The sequence below is a fragment of the Tenrec ecaudatus genome, chromosome 2 (genome assembly GCF_050624435.1).
Source record: "Tenrec ecaudatus isolate mTenEca1 chromosome 2, mTenEca1.hap1, whole genome shotgun sequence".
NCBI classification, from domain to species: Eukaryota; Metazoa; Chordata; class Mammalia; order Afrosoricida; family Tenrecidae; genus Tenrec; species Tenrec ecaudatus.
Genome location: NC_134531.1, coordinates 144,627,445 through 144,650,280, shown reverse-complemented (window position 1 = coordinate 144,650,280; position 22,836 = coordinate 144,627,445). Strand labels below are relative to the sequence as shown.

The window sequence follows — 22,836 nt, the reverse complement described above, 5'->3', positions numbered from 1 at the left end:
AGTTATATGTTTCATCATTGCTACCCTGCACCCTGACTGGCTCATCTCCTCCCAACAGCCCTTCAGTAAGGGGATCGGTTTACTCTTCTTTCAGAGCCATCCTTTATTTCTCCTATCAGCAGACAGGCAGAAGATGGCATATCAGAGACTCAGCATAAAATGAAGTATGCTAGTTGTCAATACGCTGGGGGACAGAAACATCACCTGGCATAGTACTCCTTACACTTTATTGGGGTCCAATTTGCTGAATTGGGCTTGAGTACAGTGACACCATGTCATGCTCTCCAATATAGAGCAGCTAATGCCAAACGGGAGAAGTGACAACTGTCTCCTGAGATCTGCTGCGGACACAGGAAAAATTCCAAGGAGAACAAAAGTGGCAAATCCCTGCTGTATGCCACATTTCTATTTCCAAAAGATAGAAGGTGCCAAAGAGATTCATCTTTGGGGAGACTGGATAAAACATCTGTGCTCTAAAAAATACAAGCTTGATTCTTTGAGTTATTTTCCAGATTGAGCTTTCTCTGTCGTTACACTAGAACCCAACTACTCAATCAATTGAGGAAGTATATCCTAATAGGTTCCTCTAATAGTGCTGTTAATAATGGATTGGTCCAGATTATAAAACTCATCGGCGTGTGTGTGCGCATGCGCGCACCAGAGGTAAAGGATCAGAATCTCTGGGTTGAGACAGCCTATCTTTACCTTGTGACTTTGCTACTCAATTGTTCCGTGGCCATGCAACATACATAACCACACTAAGCCTCAGTTTCCACATCTGAAAACTAGGAATATTAAAGGATTTACTTGAGGCCACTGATGTAAGAATTCCACTAAATAATGAATATAAAGCATTTGGGACAGTGTGTGGTACCCAAGTAAACACGCCACAACTGTTACTGATGACTCTCCGAATAACATCTCCTATGAATGGCAGAAGGAGCCATTCATAGTGCAGGTTACACACTGAGCTGCTAACTGAAAGGTCGGCGGTTTGAACCCATCAGGTGCTTCATCAGAGAAAGATGAAGCTGTCTGATCCTGGAAAGATTGAAGTCTACTCTGTCCTATACATAGTCTTCACAGTGAGTTGGAAGAGGCTTGATGGTAATAAGTTTGTTTTTGTTTTACTGGATTTTTTTGTTTTTTCTTGGCATTAATGGCTGGAAGTTAAATTCTTAGAAGTCTTCAAATACAGGCAACCCTGCATTATAAACTCCCCACTATGGACAATGCCTGCTTGCTCTTTGTTATTGTTAGGTGCTGTCAAGTTGACTCTGACTGAGAGATCCTCTATACAAAACGAATGAAACACTGTCCAGTCCTGTACCATCCTCACAATTGCTGCTATCTTTGAGCTCATTGTTGCAGCCACTGTACCAAGTCAATAGGGTCTTCCTCTTTTCACTGACCCTCTAATTTGACAAGTATTGCATCCTTTTCCAGGGAATGGTCTCACCATCCTTGATTGTAAGGAGCATTCTGGCTGTACTTTCTCCAGCAATTTCAAACTTCCTTGCCAACCCCATAATTCAATTGCATCAGTACTAGCTTTTTAATTTCACCTCACTTTGAAATTATTGAAACAACCCTACTTGCAACAAAATTCTTCATACCAATTGCCTTCACTTGCAGCTTTGAAACCACTGTAAAGGCTTCAAGTCTTTTCTTATACTAACTCACTGCCTTCAAGTTGAATCCAGCTCCTAGTGGACCTACAGAAGAGAGCAGATGGCTCTGTTAGATTTCTGAAGCTTAAATCTTTATAGTAGCAGACTGCTTTCAGAGGAGTGGCTGGTGAGTTTGAACTTCAGACCTTTAGGACAGCCAGCCAACACTTTAACCCACGGCACCACCAGGGCTCTTGCATTAATCAAACCCAAAGCAAACTCACTGCCATTGAGTTGATTTTGACTCATAGAAATCCGATACAGGGGAGAGCAAATGCTTTGAGAATGATTGGGGCAGGGAATGTGCGATGTGCTTTATACAATTGATGTATGTATATGTATGGATTGTGATAAGAGTTGTATGAGCCCCTAATAAAATGTTTTTTTTAAAAAAAGAAATCCAATACAGGGTTTTTAAGGCTGTAAATCTGTATGGAAGCAGATAACCTCATCTTTCTGCTACAGAGCAGCTGCTGGGTTTGAACTACTGACCCTGCAGTAGGCAGTCTGACATTTACTAATCAGGATCACCAGGGTGCCTTTTCTTGTACCAACATAAAACTAAAACCATAAGCACCAGTTCCAACCCACAAAGTCAATTTAAAAGCACAGGAACAGATCTTGTTTGTAACCAAGGGAACACAAAAACAATTATGTCAGTTAACATATTATTAAAAAACATAGTATGCACAGATATTGACAACCACCTGTCATATTTAGTAAGCACTTACCTATATGGGAATTATGCCCCAGCTCTTTCCATTTCCCTGTTTGGTGCTGAAATGATCACCCAAGCCCATCAAGCCACTGCCACCAAGTCGATCCAGACTCACAGCAACCCTAGATAGGGTTTCAAGGTTGTGACACTTTCATCAGAGCAAATTCACTGCCATTGAGTCTAGCCAACGCATGGTGACCCTGTAGGACAGGTTAGAACTGTCCCTGTAAGTTTCCAAGGCTGCAACTCTTCACGGGAACAGAAAGCCCCATCTTTTTCAATGGCGTGGCTGGTGGTTTTGAACTGCTGACCTTAGCAGCAACAGCCCAGCATGTAACCAATAGCCTCATCCTTCTCCCAAGGAGCAACTGCTGGGTTTGAATCCAACCTAATAGCAGTACAGAGAACTAAGATACAGTACTGACAGTATGATGAAAACCTGTATCATACTGCACAACTGTTAACAGAAAGATCAGCAGTTTGAACCCACCAGCCACTTCATGCGGCAATCTGCTTCCATATAGACTTGGAAGCACTATGGAGAGTTTACCTTATAGGTCACTATGAATTAAGATCGACTGGACAGCCAGCCGTAAGATGTGGCTTTGTTGGCTGTGAATCTGTTCATTCTTATTCATTTGCACTCTTATTTCCCTTACTTCTTTTTAGACTCAGGCTCATTCCTTCAAGCCTGAGACTGTGTGCTATGTTAATTTGAAAGGCAGCCCAGAAGACTATTCTTGACATTGACAAACATTAGGAAGCCCCCATTCTCAGGCTCATGCTTATGAATAACTATAGCTACCACACCCCTCTAGTGGTCATGGCTAGTATTGTAGAGGCCCCTGGTTAGAAACCACGGGGAACATCAATCACACAGTACCTGCTTCATCTGGTCCTCAGACGTCCTTTATATAATAGCATTTGATTCAAGGGTTAACACTTTGTGGCTTTTTAAGTGTACAGGGAAAGAAGTAGCAAAACAAACTATTTAAAAAAAAACTCTTAACGAGAACCAGCTGTCCTCCTCCTTCCCTGTCATACACAACCTAAGAATGTAAAGATATCTATTTTGTCTCAATGCTTAATGTTGTCATTTCTCGGTGTTCTTTTGCATCGGGTAGGGTATTGTTTTCAGAATATAAAACTCTACATTAGCCTGTAACATTGGCTCCCTAGGGAAAGCCTACCTCCAAAAGAACTTAGTAGACTAGTAAGGATAATATAATAATAGTTAACATTTAGGAAGAATTGTGTGTGGGCTTTTTATTCTTTTTAGAATCTGCATAATCTATAACCGGTGTTATGTTTGACTTCTCTGTTTATTTTCTTACTCCCACTTCCACCCCCCTCAGAATATAAACTCTCCTTCCCCTCCCAACCTTCCCCCTCAACATGCCTTCACAATTCCGCAGTGATTACTTAATAATAATGATTTTTCTGAAGAGGTAGGGGCCTGGAGCAAATAACGTCATCTCCAAAATTAAGCTCAATCTCGTCTATCATTTTACCAATAATTTATGTCTTGTTTTCCGTGTATTCCATAATCCACCTAAAACGCTGTTAAAACTCCAGAGCCTGTTGGTTGAATTATATCCTTTTCTTGAGCTTAAGAGACTTATCACACTGCACAAAGAGGCCACTGACATTCCTTGGTAGCCTCTGTTGCTAGCAGCCAGCTAAAGACTTGAGAACGGCCAGAAAAGCCTGTTGGAAGAGCCTGAGTTCCACTACTTTTTTTTTTTTTCCCCATAATGGTTTGCACGAAGATCAGCCTAACGTCACCTAATCCTCCTTGTAAATGAAAGGCTTTTAGTTGGCAACTCAAAATCCCTGTGGTTAAAAAAAACAAACACGAATTTGTCTCTAAAGCTAAGGGCAATACATCCAAATGCCTTTACGTTATTGCAACAGCAACGGGCAGCCGAAAACAAGGAATGGGCCACAAAGGTTCTAAACCTGGGGTTCATACTGAATTAAGACCCGGGACAAAATGGCGCCCACCACGAGGCGTCCGCGCGCGCGAACTGTGCACGCGCCCGAGCTCACTCGGGGCGCTCTCGGGCCAAACCGGCGTATGCTGGAGCGTCCAATGAGCGCCCCAAGAGGTCTCCGCCCCCGTTTCCCAGAACTCCCTGCGCACATGCGCTTCAGGCCATCATCAGGAAGCCAGCTACGCAGGCGCAATAGGCTCCGCCTCCCACGTACTTGACGCAAGACTCTGTAATAAGGTCTCACTTTATCCCGTGTGACCTTGAGTCTTTCCGCCACGAAGGACCAGCGTTGCCCAAGGCGCTGCCTTCATATTACCTCTTAGCCCAGGCGCCTTTCAGTGAGCCCATACCTGCCGCGACCAGAATGGGAGGACAGTCCTTCCAGCAGTCGTGTTGCGGATTACAGGATCAGCACGCGGTGACTTCGCGAGCGCAGGGTAAATAGTCGCTGGTCAGGCGGTGCCGGAGGCGTCTCACCGGAAGAGTGGGCCTGCGGGTCGGGGTGACCAATCTCCGCCCCCTATCCCACGTGGTTGGAGGATTCCAGAAGCGCTGCTACTGCCCCGCCGCGCAGCTCCGGGCTGTCCAAGGGTCTGTTTACTGCCCGGTATTCCTGCGATCTAGCCACCATGATAAGTGCCAGCCGTGCTGCGGCCACCCGTCTGGTCGGCGCCACAACCTCCCGGGGCTCCACGGTCGCCCGCCACCAGGTGAGCTGCTGGGCCTTCCTGCAGGGGCTCACGTTCTCCTGCCTCGGTGCGGCATGCGGCGCCCTTGGAGGTCAGAACCCTCCGTCGGGAAACGAGGAAGAAAGGAAAATAACGGGCCGTCTGTATTTAGCGTTGTCCGTTCAAGGCTTTACTAGAGGATTTATTCCTTGCCTTGGGCCCTGCTGAGTCACACCCCTCGTGTTCTGGCCTTCTGGTCCTGACAATCCATTCTGTAGCTGCTTAGGCAGATTTGTCCTTGAGATGGAGGTTCTGCGGTCTTTGGGGAGAGCTGCTAGGTTTTCTTTTCACCTAAGGTTGCAAGAACACTTGCCCTTTACCGTAGACGTAGGGCCTTTATAAAATACAGTGCGTGCAGAGAGATGTGAAACGTAGAAACGCACCTAACCACTAAGTCGAATTGGTCCCAAATCGTTGGTGTAAGATTGTCCTCGTCTGCTATTGCAGATCAAATAAGCAGATATAGGAAAGGGCCATGTAGTGATTATTATTTGAAGCCAAGTGTGTATCTTGGTTAGACCGGAATTGTGGGTCTGCATGTGGGTTTCAAGGAAGGTTTGAAGTAGCCTGAGGGTAGGTTGTAATGAATGTCTTCCATCCAGGTTGGAAGCCAATCCTGAATTGATAAAAAACAAAAAACTTCATGGGACTAATAATTAGAGTCCATTTAAACCAGAATAGTGAGGTCATAGGAACTGTATTAAATAACTATACCTGCATTAATTACATGCATATTTAGAACAGAGATGTACATTTCTCCAGCTGATAAGGAAATCCTTACGTACCTCAGAAGTATTTTGTGTGGCAGTAGTTCACAATCAAGGACAGTTTACCTGCCAAGACAACGTTTGGCAATGTCTAAAGACATTGTCACAACCTGAGGAATAAGGTGTTACTGACTTTGTAGATGGTAGAGGCCCAGAAATGGTGCTAAACATGAACAGCCTCTGAAAACAAATACGTGATTGGGAATATCAGTCTTGAAACTGGGAAACCTTGTAACTCAATTAGGACAGCTTTATGCTGGCTTATCTGGAATATTTTATTAAAACGTGTTTGTTCTTCATACCACAATGCCTCTTGAATATGAAACACCATCTCATCTCACGGCTTTATACATTCTAGCAGTTAACAGAATGAAATTGTCCGTTTCAAGTGATCCCGAGAAGAGTAATTGGAACAAGCTCAGTTTTCTTAGTTAATGCCTGATGTAATTTTATTTTCCTTTTTAGGATAACTGGAAAGGCCTTAGTCATGAGGCTTTTAGAATTGTTTCAAAGCGGGACTATGCGTAAGTGTAACTTCATTTCTTTTGAAAGGTAACACATTGAACACCACAGTAGTGGCCCTAGATTTGTGATTAACTTTTCATCTCGGGAAAGTATATTACCTACCCATCTATGTTTTTTTTATCAGACCAAACCCACTCCCTTTTGAGTTTGACTTAACAGTGATCCTATAAGGCTGAATGTAACTGCTTCCTAATTTTTCCAAGTATGTACATCTTTGTGGGAGCAGACAGCCTTATATTTTTCCTGAGGGGTGGCTGGTGAATTTGAATCACTGACTTTGCAGTTCGCCACCAAGAGCACATACCCCACTACACCACCAGAGTCTCATTGATTTCACTGCTGTGGAATCAATGCAGATTCAGCAATATCCTAAAAGACAAAGGTATATCTAGCTGCCCCTGTGAGTTTCTAAGACCGTAACTGTTTACGGATGTAGAAAGCCCCGTCTTTTTCCTGAGAAGTGGTTAGTGATTTTGAACTGCTGACCTTGTAGATTGAAACCCATTGCTTAACCACTACACCATTAGGGCTCCCTGCTCTTATGTTTATAGGTAATGTAATATGCTACTATAAATTCCCGCATCAAACATTTTCTTAAGTGATTTTGAAGACTACTGTTTTTTTTTTAAGACCCCTTATTAGTGTGATCTTTCACACTAATCACATTGATTTAAATGTCTTCCAGGTCAGAAGCAATCAAGGGAGCAGTTGTTGGTATTGACTTGGGTACTACCAACTCCTGTGTGGCTGTTATGGAAGGGAAACAAGCCAAGGTGAGCATGAATGAAGCCTGATAATTCCCTGGCTTACATTTTAAAAGCTGCTTGTAGGTCCTTAAAAAATGTTTAAGGTGACTCTTTGTGCATAATTGCTGAATATACTTCGCAGGATAGAACTTAAGTGTATCTTTTGGCATAGGGCTGCTCTGTTAGCTATGCTTTGGAGTAGCCCCCGCCCTTTTCTGTCATGGCCAATAAAGGCCATAATGGACCCAAATTTGTATAATGTGCATGTACTGGAATGGGGGGGGGTATGGGATGACACCCTGCTAGAACCTTATAAGGTCTCACTCAGACTAAGGTCAGTGTACACATGTATAGCCACCAAATCTGTACAAGCAGAGTTGAAGCTAGAATCTCGAAAGTTGGTTGCCACCCAGGAAGATTCAAATGTGTGTTGCTCTCCACAATCCAATCTCATCGTCATTCTATAGAAAAGCCTACTACACAACTTCAGAATTTGATCCAAGGTTTCGTTCTGTATTTTCTCTATTCCGGTTTACTACATTTTGCAGATTTGGTCTGTTCCGGCTTTGCTTGTGTTAAATATACTAAAGTCAAACTAGGTGCAGAAACAGGCTAGAAGCAAATGGAGTCCCAGGGAAATCGTGGACTTCATCCTAAAGATGTTCGCATTAGGAGTTAATCTGTGTCCACTGGTAGGTGCTTGCAATCTTAGAGCAGTAAAGCATGTACCCATTAGTAATGCCCATGGGCGTTTGTTTGTAATTTGGGGCCGGTTCTGTCAGACTTAGGTGCAAAGATATTAGTGGTGACTGGAGCATCCCTGTCTTTCCTTGGGAGTTTTAGGTGCTGGAGAATGCTGAAGGTGCCAGAACCACACCTTCAGTTGTGGCCTTTACAGCAGATGGTGAGCGACTTGTTGGCATGCCAGCCAAGCGGCAAGCTGTCACTAACCCAAACAACACATTCTATGCCACCAAGCGTCTCATTGGTCGCCGATATGATGACTCTGAAGTACAGAAAGATATGTGAGTAGAAGCAAACAGCTTACAAATAGGTGTTTGCAGGGGCCATACACACAAGTCATTCAACTCTTTAATCAGGATCTTGGTGAGCCAAAGGTTATCTGCTTTGAAAAAAACTCATTCCTGCCTTCACACGTTTTTACTATAAACTTTTTGAAGATTTGACTAGGCATTTCTAGGTCATGTAAATTGGTGCCAAGCTTATAAGTAAAGCAGGTAGTAATATAGATGCCGTTGAATGTAATAATTATCAGAAAAACAACAGCTGGGAGGGTTGTTCCTCCCTTGTTCTCCCTGGTTATGTTTACTACAAGCATAAGTAGAGTTTATCCTTGTGTGAATCCTATTTGGTGAAAATGCAAACTTGACTGTACCAGTGATGCTAACCAACCTTCAGCAGAGCTTCCCACTGAGACTAGAGTGAAAGACCTTGTCACCTACTTCATTCAAAGTCCGATCTCCAGCTGATTGTGCTAAAAATGTTTAGAAGGTGCAAGACTGGCAATATGCAGCGCAGCTAACTGGGTTAGTGGCTAGTTTAAAGTCAGCTGACATCAGCAAAGAGTGCTGATGTTTTATTAGGGTGTTTCCATGTATTAATAAGTACACTCTTAAGGGATTTTGTTACATGAAATCCTAAAGCTCCTATTCATTGGTCCTGTGGGCATTCATGACTAATGATAATCTTGCAACAGGTGGATGCACTGGCAAGTGTTACTGATAAAATTTTTCTGTCTTTCAGTAAAAATGTGCCCTTCAAAATTGTCCGTGCCTCCAATGGTGATGCCTGGGTTGAAGCTCATGGAAAACTCTATTCTCCAAGTCAGATTGGAGCATTTGTGTTGATGAAGATGAAGGAGACTGCAGGTAAGTTTACATCTGGGGATGTTTCAAGGAACTGCATGATACCTCTGAAATCACTAGCTTCCATACCCAGGGTGCCTTAGAGAAGTCTTTTGTACAGAATGCCTAGGAATGGCAGAACTTTTCTGCCTTTTCCCTCCAGATTGAATCAGTCTTTAAAATCTCCCTCATAGTGGCTTGCTTTTCCCTATCTCCAGCAGACAGTTTATGTCATGTAACGAAAACTAGTTACGTGATTTCTTGTCCCTATTGGGTCAACCTTATCTTTCTCCTGAGAAACAAGCTGATAAGTGACAACCACCAGCCTTGCGGTTGCCAGTCGATCACTTAGCTGACAGCTTCCCAGAACTCTCTCATAGAGGTTTGGTGCTAGTCTTGACAATGAGTTATTGGGGGTGGAAAGCATTTCTGAGAATGTGCTTCTATTTGGTAGTTTGGTGAACTTTTTTGTAAATGACAATGGATCTAGGGTTTTAAACTAGTATTTTTTATAAAAGATCTCTACATATTGGGTCAGATGCTTTAAAAAATGTGTGGCCTGTGGCTAACAATTATAGGGCAAAAATCGTAATTCCTTGTGTACTTTAACTGATAAAGTACCATCATTTGGTTTTACCTAATTTTTTAATTCCTATTCCTTTGTTAGAAAATTATTTGGGGCATGCAGCCAAAAATGCTGTCATCACAGTCCCAGCTTATTTCAATGACTCTCAGAGACAGGTGAGGTCAATTAGTATTGTTATTCATAAAATTAATATTACTTAGAAGACAAGGCTAGACAATGCTTTTTAACTGCCCCCTATTTACATAGGCTACTAAGGATGCTGGTCAGATATCTGGATTAAATGTACTTCGGGTGATTAATGAACCCACAGCTGCTGCTCTGGCCTACGGTCTAGATAAGTCAGAAGATAAAATGTAAGTTTGTGAATTCCACTTGAATATATGAAACTAAGTCTATAGAGTCATGAACTGACCCTATTAGCCTTATAGCCTTACTGAAAATGTGCTGCCTTGCTCTTTGGGCTCTGCGGGCTGTTTGTCATTCATCTCTAGGTCATTCCCTAACTTTTAAGTGCCGAGCTTTAAAAAAGTTGACGTGAGAGAGTGTGTGTGTGTGCGCGTGTGTGAGATATTACAGGTTACTAATTTGGGCCTTATATTAACATGTGAGCCATTGTAAAATTTTGCAATTGCTACTTACACATACCTCGGGAAACGTTTTGTTCTTTCGGTTATTGACATTTACCTTGTAGATTATATTCCTTAATGTGCCTCTCACCCTTTCTTTTTTTAGTATTGCTGTATATGATTTAGGTGGTGGGACTTTTGATATTTCTATCTTGGAAATTCAGAAAGGAGTATTTGAAGTAAAATCCACCAATGGAGACACTTTCTTAGGTGGAGAAGACTTTGACCAGGCCCTGCTACAACACATTGTAAAGGAATTTAAGAGAGAGGTTAGTTCCCATTGCTGTTAGTGAACAGATGGTAGGGTGCTGAGGTTTTCTTTGTTTGGGTTGCTGTTTGGTTTGTTTACAATTTTAATCCATAATAAAGTGACTTCTATTGCATTTCCAGTTCATGCTATTACATTTCCAGTTCATGGTTTGACTGAACTATTCTGGTTATCCTTGGGAACAGTTAAAAGAATATGGCATTTTGTTTTATGATATTGGAAAAGGAATTTTAGGAACTAATTTTTTTGAACTAGAATTGTAGGGCGTGAAGATAACTGAGCGACAGTTCAGTTCCTTAAATTCTGGCACAGATAATCCTCTCAGAATAGATTCGCTTTCCCTACAGATTTTGTGGTGTCTGACTTTGTGCTGGAAGTTTGCTTGATCCTAATACCTGTATTATGCTTCCTTTGTACAGTCAGGGGTTGATCTGACCAAAGACAACATGGCACTTCAGAGAGTGCGGGAGGCTGCTGAGAAGGCCAAGTGTGAACTCTCTTCGTCTGTGCAGGTGAGAGATGATAGTCTTAGTCTGGTTGGTATTTTCATTCTGAAGTCTATTTGAATAGCGTACAGTCATGTTGGTCTTTTGCTGCTTAGTGGGAAAAGTCATTGTGAATAAAGGAACCGTTTGATCTTTTTTTTAATAAGATGATTTTATTGTACATACAACTAGGCTTAATATGTCAATCCATAATTGTACTGTCTTAGAACAAGTAGCAAATCATGTGGTGTTTGTTTTTCTTTTTTTTTTTTTTCTTCTTTATTGGTGCTTGTTTTTCTTGGCATATTTTTTCACTCAAATTTTAAGGTGATATAGAATATTCCTTTGTATTTGTATTTTTTTTAATCACTTTATTAGGGGCTCATACAACTCTTGTCACAACCCATACATACATCAGTTGTGTAAAGCACATTTGTACATTCATTGCCCTCATCATTCCCAAAACATTTGCTCTTCATTTAAGCCCCTGGCATCAGCTCATTTTTTCCCCTCCCTCATGAACCGTTGATTATTTATAAATTATTATTGTGTCATATCTTGCCCTGTCCGATGTCTCCCTTCACCTGCTTTTCTGTTGTCCGTCCCCACCATGTGATCTTTATGAATGAGCTGAAATTTTTAACTGCCCTGATCAAATTGTTAATTGGAGCCAAATGTTTATATTGACATCTACATAACAGAGCATATCCTTTTTGCCTTAAAACTATAGTCTAGCAATACTTAAAATTACTATCTTGGAAGTACTTAGGTTCAGAATTGTTACTGTTTTCACTTTTCAAACACTTCATGACTTGTGTGAGTTTCTAACTGGCCCTCTTAGTGCTTTGAGTCACCAATCTAGAAAGTGAGCTTTGAAACCAGGCATTTCTGAAGGCTTGACATTTATGTTTGCACCTAGTTCCCCTGTGAGCATCAAATTTGCTCAGTCTGAAGGATCAGCCTTGCTCTTGAAAGCACTTTTCCCTTAATGACCAGAGTATGTTCAGTCTGGATCAGAGACCTGTCAAGATCAAAGGCAGCAGTACTCTTCCCCAGTTTCTTCATGACAACAGAACACACCTGTGACTACCATTGTTAGTTTGCTCTCCCACCTAAGCAGTGGAACGGGTATTTATAGAAACTCATTGTGTGTGTAAAGTAGTTGCTCATTAGTCATCAATCTAACCAGGACTGACTTACTAAGGCATCTGCGAGGTATGTCGGAATTGTATAAACATAGAGGTTCTTTGTCCCTGCTATTATATATAGGGTGGTGGAGCTTTGTGACTTGGTTGGGATTAAGCCCTGCCAAAGCTTAGCTTACCTTTTTTTTTTTTTTTTTTTTAAGCTTACCATTTTTATCACAGACTTAGTACTTTATGGGGGGGGGGTGTTGGATGGAGTTATAATCAATGTGCCTATATCATCCTGACAATGAACAAGTATTATATACTTCTCTGTATATTCATACTTTGCATATACGTGAGGGTAAATCTGTATAAGGATGTTGTTGGGTGCCGTCAAGACTTAATACCTAGTACCACTTCTGTCACATTACATTCCTGGTGTCTGTGTTGTATTGTTAAGGTGTTTGAACCCATTGTTGCAGCCATTGAGTCACTCCCATCTCCCTCTACTTTGCCAAGTATGTCCTCCAAGGACTGGTCTCTCCTGAAAACATGTCCAAAGTACATGAGACTAAGTATCGCCGTCCTTGCCTCTAAGGAACATTCTGGTTGTACTTCTTCCAAAACAGATCTGTTTGTGCTTTTGGTGGCCCAGCAAATTTTTATTCTTTGCCAACACCAACTACTGCATCAGTTCTTCTGTACTCCTTACTCGTGTCCCACTTTCATGTGCATATGAGGCAATTAATACCATGACTTGACAACCAGGGCGCAGTAAAAACACCGATGGAACTGCACACAATATTCCTTTGGTTTCTTGAGGCTTCCTCACGCCCTCTATCATGACCCCATGCTGCCTCTCAATCTGGACTAGACTGGATCATGTACACAGGTATAGTTAAGAGACATGGGGGGGCCCAAAATGGCAGCCGGCCGCTACCGACGTTTCCTTAGGCTCTGTGAGGAATGGCGCGTGGACGAGACCAAATGAGGCCGGGACTTGGGTGCTTACCTGCGGCAGCGGGTAGCCCAGGCCTTTCGGGAGGGAAAGAACACGCAGATCCCAGAGCCTGAAGCCTGTGATCAGATGTACGAGAGCTTAGCACGGCTCCATTCAAACTATTACAAACACAAGTACCCTCGCCCCAGAGATACAAACTTCAGTGGCCTGTCCTTGGAAGAGTACAAGCTCGTCCTGTCCACAGACACCTTGGAAGAATGGAAAGAAATGAATAAAGGCATGTGGAAGAAACTGCAGGAGAAGTTTGCCCCCAAGAGTCCCGAGGAGAAGCACAAGACCTGGGTGAGGTCCTTGTCTCACCCACGGCCCTAAGTATGGGGTCTCGTACCTGTCATAAATAAAACTGCCCTGCCTTCCCCCCCCAAAAAAACAAAAAAAAACCATGGAATACAGGAACGGGAATAGTGATACCAGAAGGGTAGGGGGAAGAGGAAGAAGGAGGAACCAATCGCAATGGTTGACACATAACCACACACACACAAACACACACCCTCCAGGGGGGAGAACAACAGAAACCATGGGGGGAGACAGTGGCCGATATGAGACATGAAAATAATAATTTATAATCAGTGGGCCATGGGGAGTGGGGGGCTGATACCAAGAGCTCAATAGAAAGTAAATGTCTAAAAAAGAACAGTGACAACATATGTACAAACATGCCTCACGCAATTGATGTGTGGATTGTAATAAGAGTTGTAAGAGCCCCCAGTAAAATGGTCTCTTTTTAAGCATTTTATTGGGGGCGCATACAACTCTTATCACAATCCATACATACATCCATTGTGTCAAGCACGTGTACATTTGCTGACATCATCACTCAGCATTTTCTTTCCATTTGAGCCTTTGGTATCAGCTTCTCATTTCCCACCCTCCCATAAAACCCTTGATAATTTATAAATTATTTTGTCATGTCTTACACTGTCCGACATCTCCCTTTACCCACTTTTTCGTTGTCCCCTAGGGAGGGGGTTATATGTAGATCATTCTACCCCATCTTCCCCTCCTGGTATGGCTACTCGCATTATTAGTTCTGAGGGGTTCATCTGTCCTGGATTTTCTGTGTTTCCAGATCTTTACGGGTGTACATCCTGTGGTCTACCAAGATTTTAAGGTAGAATTGGGATCATGATAGTTGGGCCAAGGAAACATTAAAGAACTAGAGGAAAGTTGTATGTTTCATCGTTGCTATACTGCACCCTGACTGGCTCATCTCATCTCCCTGAGACCCTTTTGTAAGGGGATGTCCAATTGCCTACAGATGGACTTTGGGTCTCCACGCTCCCGCTCATTCACAATGATAAGCTTTTTCTTTGATGCCTGATAACTGATCTTAACAGTACCTCTTGATCACACAGACTGGTGTGCTTCTTCCATGTGGGCTTTGATGCTTCTCAGCTATATGGCCCGCTTGTTTATCTTGAGGCCTTTAAGACCCCAGACACTAGCTTTTGATAGCTGGGCACATTTGCTTATGCACCCACTTTGTCTTCAGCGATCTCAGGAAGGTGTGCTTCATGGTATGCAGGTTGAGGGAGTACTTGAGTAGAGGCCCAATGTCCATTTGCTACATTAATACTAAACCTATAAATATATGCATATAGATCTATTTCCCCATCATATATGTTTATATATGTACATGCCTATATTTATACCTCTATAAATGCCCTTTGCCTCCTAGTTCTTTCCTCTACTTCCTTTTACTTTCCTCTTGTCCCACTATCATGCTCAGCCTTCATTTGGGTTTCAGTAATTCCTCTCAGTTACATTGCCTTTGATCAAGCCCTACCAGGCTCCTACACCCTCCTCGCCATCCATTTTGGATCACTTTTTCCCTGGTCCCTGGGTTTGTTAACACCCACATCCTTTCCCCTGTCTCCCCCCATCCCCTCCTGAGTCATCGCCCTGTTGTTTTGTCCTCCATATTTTTTCCCAAGTCATTTTATTGGGAGCTCATACAACTCTTTATCACAATCCATACATACATTAATTGTGTAAAGCACATTTATATGTCTGTTGCCTTCATCATTCTCAAAGCATTTGCTTTCCACTTAAGCCCTTGGCTTCAGCTCATTTCCCCCCTGCCTGCTCCCCGCTCCATCGTGAACCCTTGGTAATTTATAAATTATTTTGTAATATCTTGCCTTGTCCAATGTCTCCCTTCACCCACTTTTCTGTTGTCTGTCCCCCAGGGAGGAGGTTATATGTAGATCCCTGTAATCTGTTCCCCCATTCCACCCCACCATCCTAGTATGGACACTCTCACCACTGGTCCTGAAGGGATCATCCGTCCTGGATTCCCTGTGTTTCTAGTTCTAATCTGTACCAGCCTCTGGTCTAGCCAGATTTGTAAGGTAGAATTGGGATCATGATAGTGGGTGGGGAGGAAGCATTTAGGAACTAGAGGAAAGTTGTATGTTTCATCATTGCTACCCTGCACTCTGACTGGCTCATCTCCCCACAACCCTGCTCTAAGGGGATATCTAGTTGCCTACAGATGGGCTTTGGGTCCCCAGTCCGCACTCTCCCTTATTCACAGTGATAGGATTTCTTGTTCTTTGGTGTCTGATAACTGATCCCTTTGACATCGTGATCACACAGGCTGATGTGCTTCGTCCATGTGGGCACATGTGTGCTTATCTTCCTTCTCTCCCTTGGCATTCTGCTTCTGCTGTGTCAATCCATCTCCTTGAGTGCCTGCCTTCTTCCCACTACCCCTCTACAGAGTGTGATGTCTTTCTCCAGAGACTGGTGTCTGTAGACATGTCCAAAGTATGTTTGACAAAAATCTCACCATCTAAATTACTTGCCTCTTAGCCATGCGTATTCCAAGACAGATTTGTTTGTTACCCATTCCACCAGTAAGCCTGGGCCCAAAGGTGTTCAACACTGACTCCATGGTTGACAAACTTAGTGCCTGGAGGCAATCCACAGCTAACCTACTCTGCCTTACTCACTGCCCCTTCACCTCCACTGGTCATTACATTATGCCTATTGCTCTGGATTGAGGAAGTTCACAGGGAAATTTACATTATTAGCAAGCTATCCAGACCCTTGTTATGGGCCACAAACGCTCACACGTCAATAACCCAGTTATACTTGGTAGAAGTTACAATGACTACAAAACTAGAAGAACCACATCAAGAAAGCCACAGCTAATGGCTACTGAATTGGAAGCACAGATACTAGGTAGCATTCATTTAGATGACAATTTGCAAAGGAACGATATCATCAATAACCAATATCACCCCCAATAAAATGAATTTTAAAAAGAAAGATGAAGAAGAGGGGAAGAAATACTATCACTAAATACCCTGAAGAAAGGTGATGGCCCCTTCAGTTAATTTCTGCTTGTTGCTGGCCTTATTTCAGAATGAAGTTGAGGGTGGGGGTCAGCTCAAAAGGTTATTCAGTTAGAGGATTTGCCCCTGTGACGATTGTTTTGTGCATATTTGGGGAATTTTAATTTTTCTTAATTATATACTTTAATAAGAACTTATGATTTAAGCAGATTCTTGGTGGCTGTTCGATTTAAAATAGGTCTGTAACTATCCAAGTTGTCTGGTTTTTATGCATGGTTTTATATTTAATTATAATAAAGGAACTGTGGTACAATTTAATGCTTCCTTTGCAGACTGACATCAACTTGCCATATCTGACAATGGATGCTTCTGGACCCAAGCATTTGAACATGAAGCTGACTCGGGCCCAATTTGAGGGGATTGTCACCGACCTAATCAGGAGAACTATAGCACCATGCCAAAAAGCCATGCAAGATGCAGAAGTCAGCAAGAGCGACATAGGCGAAGTGATTCTTGTTGGTGGCATGAGTAGGATGCCCAAGGTATAGATCCATTAAATTCATGGCGTAGCCGAAAAAAGGTTTAGCTCACCTCCTGGACAGCCATGATCGCAGCAGCCAGGTCTATGCAGAGAGTATATTTCCAATCACAGCTTATATATACTTGGAGAACATCCAAGCCCCCCAGATTTCTGGTAGCCACATACGAACAGGAAGGAGCTGTCTAATAGGCACACACATGATAGAAGGGGGTGAGCTAGGGGTGTACACCCAATAGGAAAGGGAGGGTCTGCACAAGTGACAAGCTGGGCTGATCCTAGATTCCAGATGGCAGCCAAACCTTGACCTTCCTTGAGTTGGCTTACCTAGTCTCTGGGCTCTCCTTCAGGGAAACAATCCACTATCCTATCAGCAGGGAGTAGGCCCCACCTATGGTGGGACAGACAATAGGAACTGATCACTCTACATGGCTGATAGCTTCCAGGAAATAACCTCTAAGCATTTGACCTCCCATGTGCTAGCAAGCAGTTTCCTAGGTTTGGCATACATTATGGTGGGGACAACCTGGGGAAAAAACGCTTTTGCATCCCACAAATTCTAAACCTAATCAGTCTTGTAAAAGAGGGAAAGAATGTTGGAAATCAGAGATAACTTAAAACCTTGATACTTAGAGTCCTTTGGACATATGTCTGCAATATAATGTCCAGGGTTTCTAATTGCATCTCTTCAACAGAGATTTGTGCAGTGATGCATTGATATATCAACACATCATTCTGAAAAGACAGATGTGTAGAAAACTAATGACTGAGCACAGAATCTGTTGAAGATGCATTTCCTTGAATCTTAATTGTCTTAGCCTAGAGTTGATGTCCTGACTAGTTCCTTAAGTTTGGAACACGGGTGATAGGAAAATATGAAAAAGAGAACTCAAATAGCACTTCTCTTTGTTCTAATAATAAGTTTTCAGAGTATGACAGCATGTATCAGGTTATTAACGAGAACACCTGTCTTGTGATTTTCTGGGGACTTGTGACAGGAACGTTCTCTCTCCTATGCAAAAGCAGTGTGACATGGCAGATTCTTTCTCCTTGGTGCTCAGGTTCAGCAGACTGTGCAGGATCTTTTTGGCCGAGCTCCAAGTAAAGCTGTCAATCCCGATGAGGCTGTGGCCATTGGAGCTGCTATTCAGGGAGGTGTGTTGGCTGGTGATGTCACAGATGTGCTTCTCCTGGACGTCACTCCCCTCTCTCTGGGCATTGAGACTCTTGGAGGCGTCTTTACCAAACTTATCAACAGGAACACCACTATTCCAACCAAAAAGAGCCAGGTAAGAACCACTCTTCCCTGCCTTAACGTTGATCTATACCAGCCTCTACAATAGATGTGATTATGGTCATCTTCATGAACTTTGCCCGGAAACTTCATTTTTGTTAATGTTCCTGAATGATAGGGCCCAATGGGATCAATCAGGGAAATTTGGAGGCGATTTGGACTTGTATTCATTTTAAATTTTCAGATTTTTCTAATCTTTAACCCCCTCTAAAAAACCTGACTACTGTTTTTGTGCAATGATGTATGTCAACACATCATTCTGAAAAAATATATGTGGTGGCTTCCTGTTAACTGAGCACAAGCATATCTTCCTGTCTGACTTATTTCCTCAGATAGTCATGGTTAAGCATTCTCGTTTTTAGCTCCTCTTGAGGCCTCTGTGCTAATGCTAAATCTTTGTGAATTTCATTTGCTAGACTGGAACAATGGCTATTTTAATGCTTTATTGCTATTCTAATTACACAATTCCTCATGTGGTGACTCCCGAACCACAAAATTATTTTTGTCTCTACTTCATAACTATAATTTTGCTACTGTTATTAATCGGTCATTTGACCCCCAGGTTGAGAACCACTGCTGTAAAGACTTCAAAGCCTTTGTTTTGAGCATAATGTACATTAGGACACTTCCAATGTTGGGATTTGAATTTCTATTTCTGGCTTGCATTTGGTCTGCAGAAAGGGAATTATTTAATCACAGTGCCAATCCAGGAAGTTTTGTTCCTCCCTAGGTATTTTCCACAGCTGCTGATGGACAGACTCAGGTGGAGATTAAAGTGTGCCAGGGTGAGAGAGAGATGGCTGGAGATAACAAACTTCTTGGACAGTTCACTTTGGTGGGTATTGTAAATTATGAATATTATGTTCCTTAGTCTCTTCACTGTAGTTAAAACTATATTCTATTTCCTAAGAAGAATAAACTAATCATAGATATCGCATGCCATTTTATCTTAAAAGTATAGAGGTATTTGCCAATGGCTTTTTACTGGAAAACCTTGTTTGTTTCATGCTGTCTAGAAACTTATGAAGTTGGTTCACTTTGAGTGTTTGGTGGTATTATAGTTTTAATTTGCATTTCTCTTAAGGCTAATGAACGGGAACATTTTCTCATGTTTATTGGCCATTCGAATTTCTGCCCTTGTGAAATTTCTGTTCAGATCCTTTGCTCACCTCCTTAGTGGGCAGTTAGTTTTTTTCTTATTGTAAGCTTGCAGAGTATTGTAGATTTTAGTAATAAGGCCTTTAGTCTCATGTGTTATTGCTAAAGATGTTATCCCAGTCTGTGGGGTCTCTTATCACTCTCGGTGAATTCATTCAATGGATACAAGTGTTTTATCTTCAGTATATAACAATGATAAATTATCAAGGGTTCATGGGAGGCTGAGGGAATGAGGCACTGATATCAAGGGCTCAAGTAGAAAGAAAATGTTTTGAAAATGATGATGGCAGCATATGTACAAATGTATTTGACACACTGGATGGATGAATGTATGGGTTGTGATAGATATAAAAGCCCCCAATAAGAGTTGTTTGTTTTTTTAAGTTGATTCAGAAACCATGCTAGTTGAGGAATTCCTGATTTCTCCCCATTAATAATTTTAAAAGACATCTTTCTGGGTTTCTAATCAGTATTGCCTATTAGTTCTTACATACATGAATGGTGAATTTGCTCTTCAACTGGTACATCCCAGTCATGGTTATTTGTCAGCCAGTCTTCATTGGTATGAACCCTTTTTTCTCAAGCCGTAATGAAACTACTGCTAACACTTTAAAATTTGGGGCTTTGTACATTTAATTTACTGGAGAGCTTCTGTATGTGCTGCACCCCTCTGAGTGGAGCTTATTTTGAATATTTTCGGATTTTAGATTGGAATTCCACCAGCTCCTCGTGGAGTCCCTCAGATTGAAGTCACATTTGATATTGATGCCAACGGGATTGTACATGTTTCTGCCAAAGATAAGGGCACAGGACGTGAGCAACAGAGTAAGTCCTGTTTGACAATAAGGTTGATGTTCTTTTGTTGGGAACTAAAGTCTCTATCTTGTGCATATCTTTCCCTGAGCCTCAGGGCAAGGTGCCCCCTTTTTAAAAATCACTTTAATGTGTTTGTTCCCCAAACTAGTCACGCTAGTTACAGTTAGTCATCTTAATTTTATCCCTTAGTTGTTTTCATGTTCATTTGTAATTTAAAAAACCCATGGTTTATTATTATTTTTATTATTATTATAGTTGTGATCCAATCTTCTGGTGGGTTGAGCAAAGATGATATTGAAAATATGGTTAAAAATGCAGAGAAGTATGCAGAAGAAGACCGGCGAAAGAAGGTAAGTATTTTTCAGCTGTTGCATTCGTCTTTGTAAAACTTGGGAGTTTGAACTTATGTCATTTGAACTTAACCTCTGAATTTAATCCCTTTTCAGTAACTGATCAGAACTTATTCTGGGATGCCTCTTGTTTCTGCCCCTGTCAAAATTCTGGTTTGACAGAATTCTTTTGGGTTTCTTACTTTTGTGACTCTGTAACTGTACATGAGGGAGCAGTTCAAAATTGCCAGCTATTGCTCCAGAGAAAAGTTGAGACTCTGCTTTCATAAAGGTTTACAGCCTTTGGGACCCTGGTGAGCCATTCTACTCTGCCCTACAGAGTTGCTATGATTAGAACAGTAATGGGTTCTGTGTATCAGTTAACATAATGTCTTTCCTGGTGTGTACATTTAGCACATTTTAATTTGGGAGATCTCATTCATACCAAACTCCTTAATATTACTTAGGAACGAGTTGAAGCAGTTAACATGGCAGAAGGAATCATTCATGACACAGAAACCAAGATGGAAGAATTCAAGGACCAATTGCCTGCTGATGAGGTGAGTTCTGTCTTTTAAGGGTGCAGGAAGTTGGAAGGCATTGTCACCAATGTCAGGTGAAATCATTGCTCTTTTGTAGTCTCATTAGAAGTTTTTTGTTGTTATCTTACATATAATGTAATAGCAGGCTTTGAAAAAAATTTGTTTTCTGTTTTCCAAGTGCAACAAATTAAAAGAAGAGATTTCAAAAATGAGGGAGCTCCTGGCTCGAAAAGACAGTGAAACAGGAGAAAACATAAGGCAGGCAGCATCTTCTCTTCAGCAGGCGTCTTTGAAGCTTTTTGAAATGGCATACAAAAAGGTATAAGGGATAAAAGGTTGTGATTAATAATAGATTCTGCTTTGTTCCCCAAACCATTTTATTGGGAGCTAATCCAGACACTACCATTCCATAGTTAAATCACATCAAGCATTGTACAATTGCTATCAAAATCCATTTCAAAACATTTTTATCCTTCTTGAACACCTTAATAACAGCTTAGATTCTGTTTTTTACTTGATGTGATGACTGCTCTTGATTTTTACTATTAATTTTGGTTCCGTGTACAGCTAATTATAGAACTGGGAATGAGTGTCTTTTTATTTCCCATTGGTTTAGGGCTGTGGTTCTCAACCTTCCTAATAACCACGACCCTTTAGTTCTTCATTGTGGTGACCTGGCCCCAACCATAATTTTTGTTGTTGCTACTTTGGAACTGTCGTTTTCCTATTGTAATAAATCGGTGACCCCTGTGAAGAGGGTCTTTCAACCCCCAAAGGGGCTGTGATCCACAGGCTGAGAACTGCTGGTTTAGGGGTTGGCATCAAAGGGGAAGGAGGTTGGAATAGATAATTGTGGCACAATCATAAATCTTAAGTTCCTCACAAATAATTTTTTTTAACAGATGGCCTCTGAACGAGAAGGCTCTGGAAGTTCTGGCACTGGGGAACAAAAGGAAGATCAAAAAGAGGAGAAACAGTAATCAAAGTAAACTTTGGAGCAGAAAAGAAAACATCATGATGCTTGGGAATGAAGGGACTTCCTGAGCAGAAATGGGCATACTTCTGTCTTACTGTGTTTTTGCAGTATTCTATATATAATTTCCTTAATATGTAAATTTAGTGTCCATTAGCATATGGTCATTTAATGAGTGATAAATTCCAACAGTACACTGTTCACAATGTTCTGTCCCTAGCCTTTCATTTTTCAGTTGCACGTAAAAGGGGTGGGGAGGGTAGGACAATACATTGATTATTATAAAGACTTACAGATTGTTTTGTGCTGACCTAGCTGTATATTTTCAAGAGGTGAAACCACCTCATATACAATGAAAGGCTGCAGCCATAGACTAGATGTGGAATGAGACCAAATGGATGAAATCCTTCTACTTAGTCAAGTACTAACATACTGGCCTGTGTGTACATGGAGTCCTTCAACTTAGGCCATGCAAGATGAGCCAGCCATGTCTTGATAGGTGGTGTAAGAAGCTTCATCAGTGGAAAACTAAGCTAGCTAGTCATTACCCATGTAAAGTACAGTTTTAAAACAGGATGGTAATGAGTTACCTGCTTATCCTAAGGCATGTTTTACTAGCTTCTGGTTTCTAACTTATCACCTTCATTTTTGATTGTTCCTTTTTGATTCTGATTTTTTTTTCTTAATAAATATGAAAAGTATCTTGGTTCTGTTTGAGAGGAGAAACTCTTGAGATTTACCTTCAAGAATGTAACATGATT

General features: G+C 41.7%; 1 protein-coding gene, 2 non-coding genes and 1 pseudogene across 3 annotated transcripts; all 4 read left to right on the top strand.

The window, feature by feature from the left end:
• Positions 1-4,665: 4,665 nt before the first annotated feature.
• On the top strand, positions 4,666-22,776 carry HSPA9 (heat shock protein family A (Hsp70) member 9). Its single transcript, XM_075541625.1, has 17 exons — positions 4,666-5,092; positions 6,343-6,401; positions 7,088-7,175; positions 7,992-8,173; positions 8,913-9,037; positions 9,681-9,754; positions 9,846-9,952; positions 10,332-10,494; positions 10,913-11,005; positions 16,758-16,967; positions 18,025-18,252; positions 18,988-19,092; positions 20,123-20,240; positions 20,487-20,581; positions 21,028-21,120; positions 21,281-21,421; positions 22,005-22,776. The coding sequence occupies exons 1-17, from the start codon at positions 5,012-5,014 to the stop codon at positions 22,080-22,082; spliced, it is 2,040 nt and encodes a 679-aa protein (XP_075397740.1). The 5' UTR covers positions 4,666-5,011; the 3' UTR covers positions 22,083-22,776.
• LOC142439336 (ubiquinol-cytochrome c reductase complex assembly factor 2 pseudogene) lies at positions 11,034-13,834 on the top strand (annotated as a pseudogene).
• LOC142442080 (small nucleolar RNA SNORD63) lies at positions 17,665-17,738 on the top strand. Its single transcript, XR_012783334.1, has one exon. It is a non-coding gene; the product is annotated as a small nucleolar RNA SNORD63 (small nucleolar RNA).
• LOC142442081 (small nucleolar RNA SNORD63) lies at positions 18,489-18,557 on the top strand. Its single transcript, XR_012783335.1, has one exon. It is a non-coding gene; the product is annotated as a small nucleolar RNA SNORD63 (small nucleolar RNA).
• Positions 22,777-22,836: the final 60 nt, after the last annotated feature.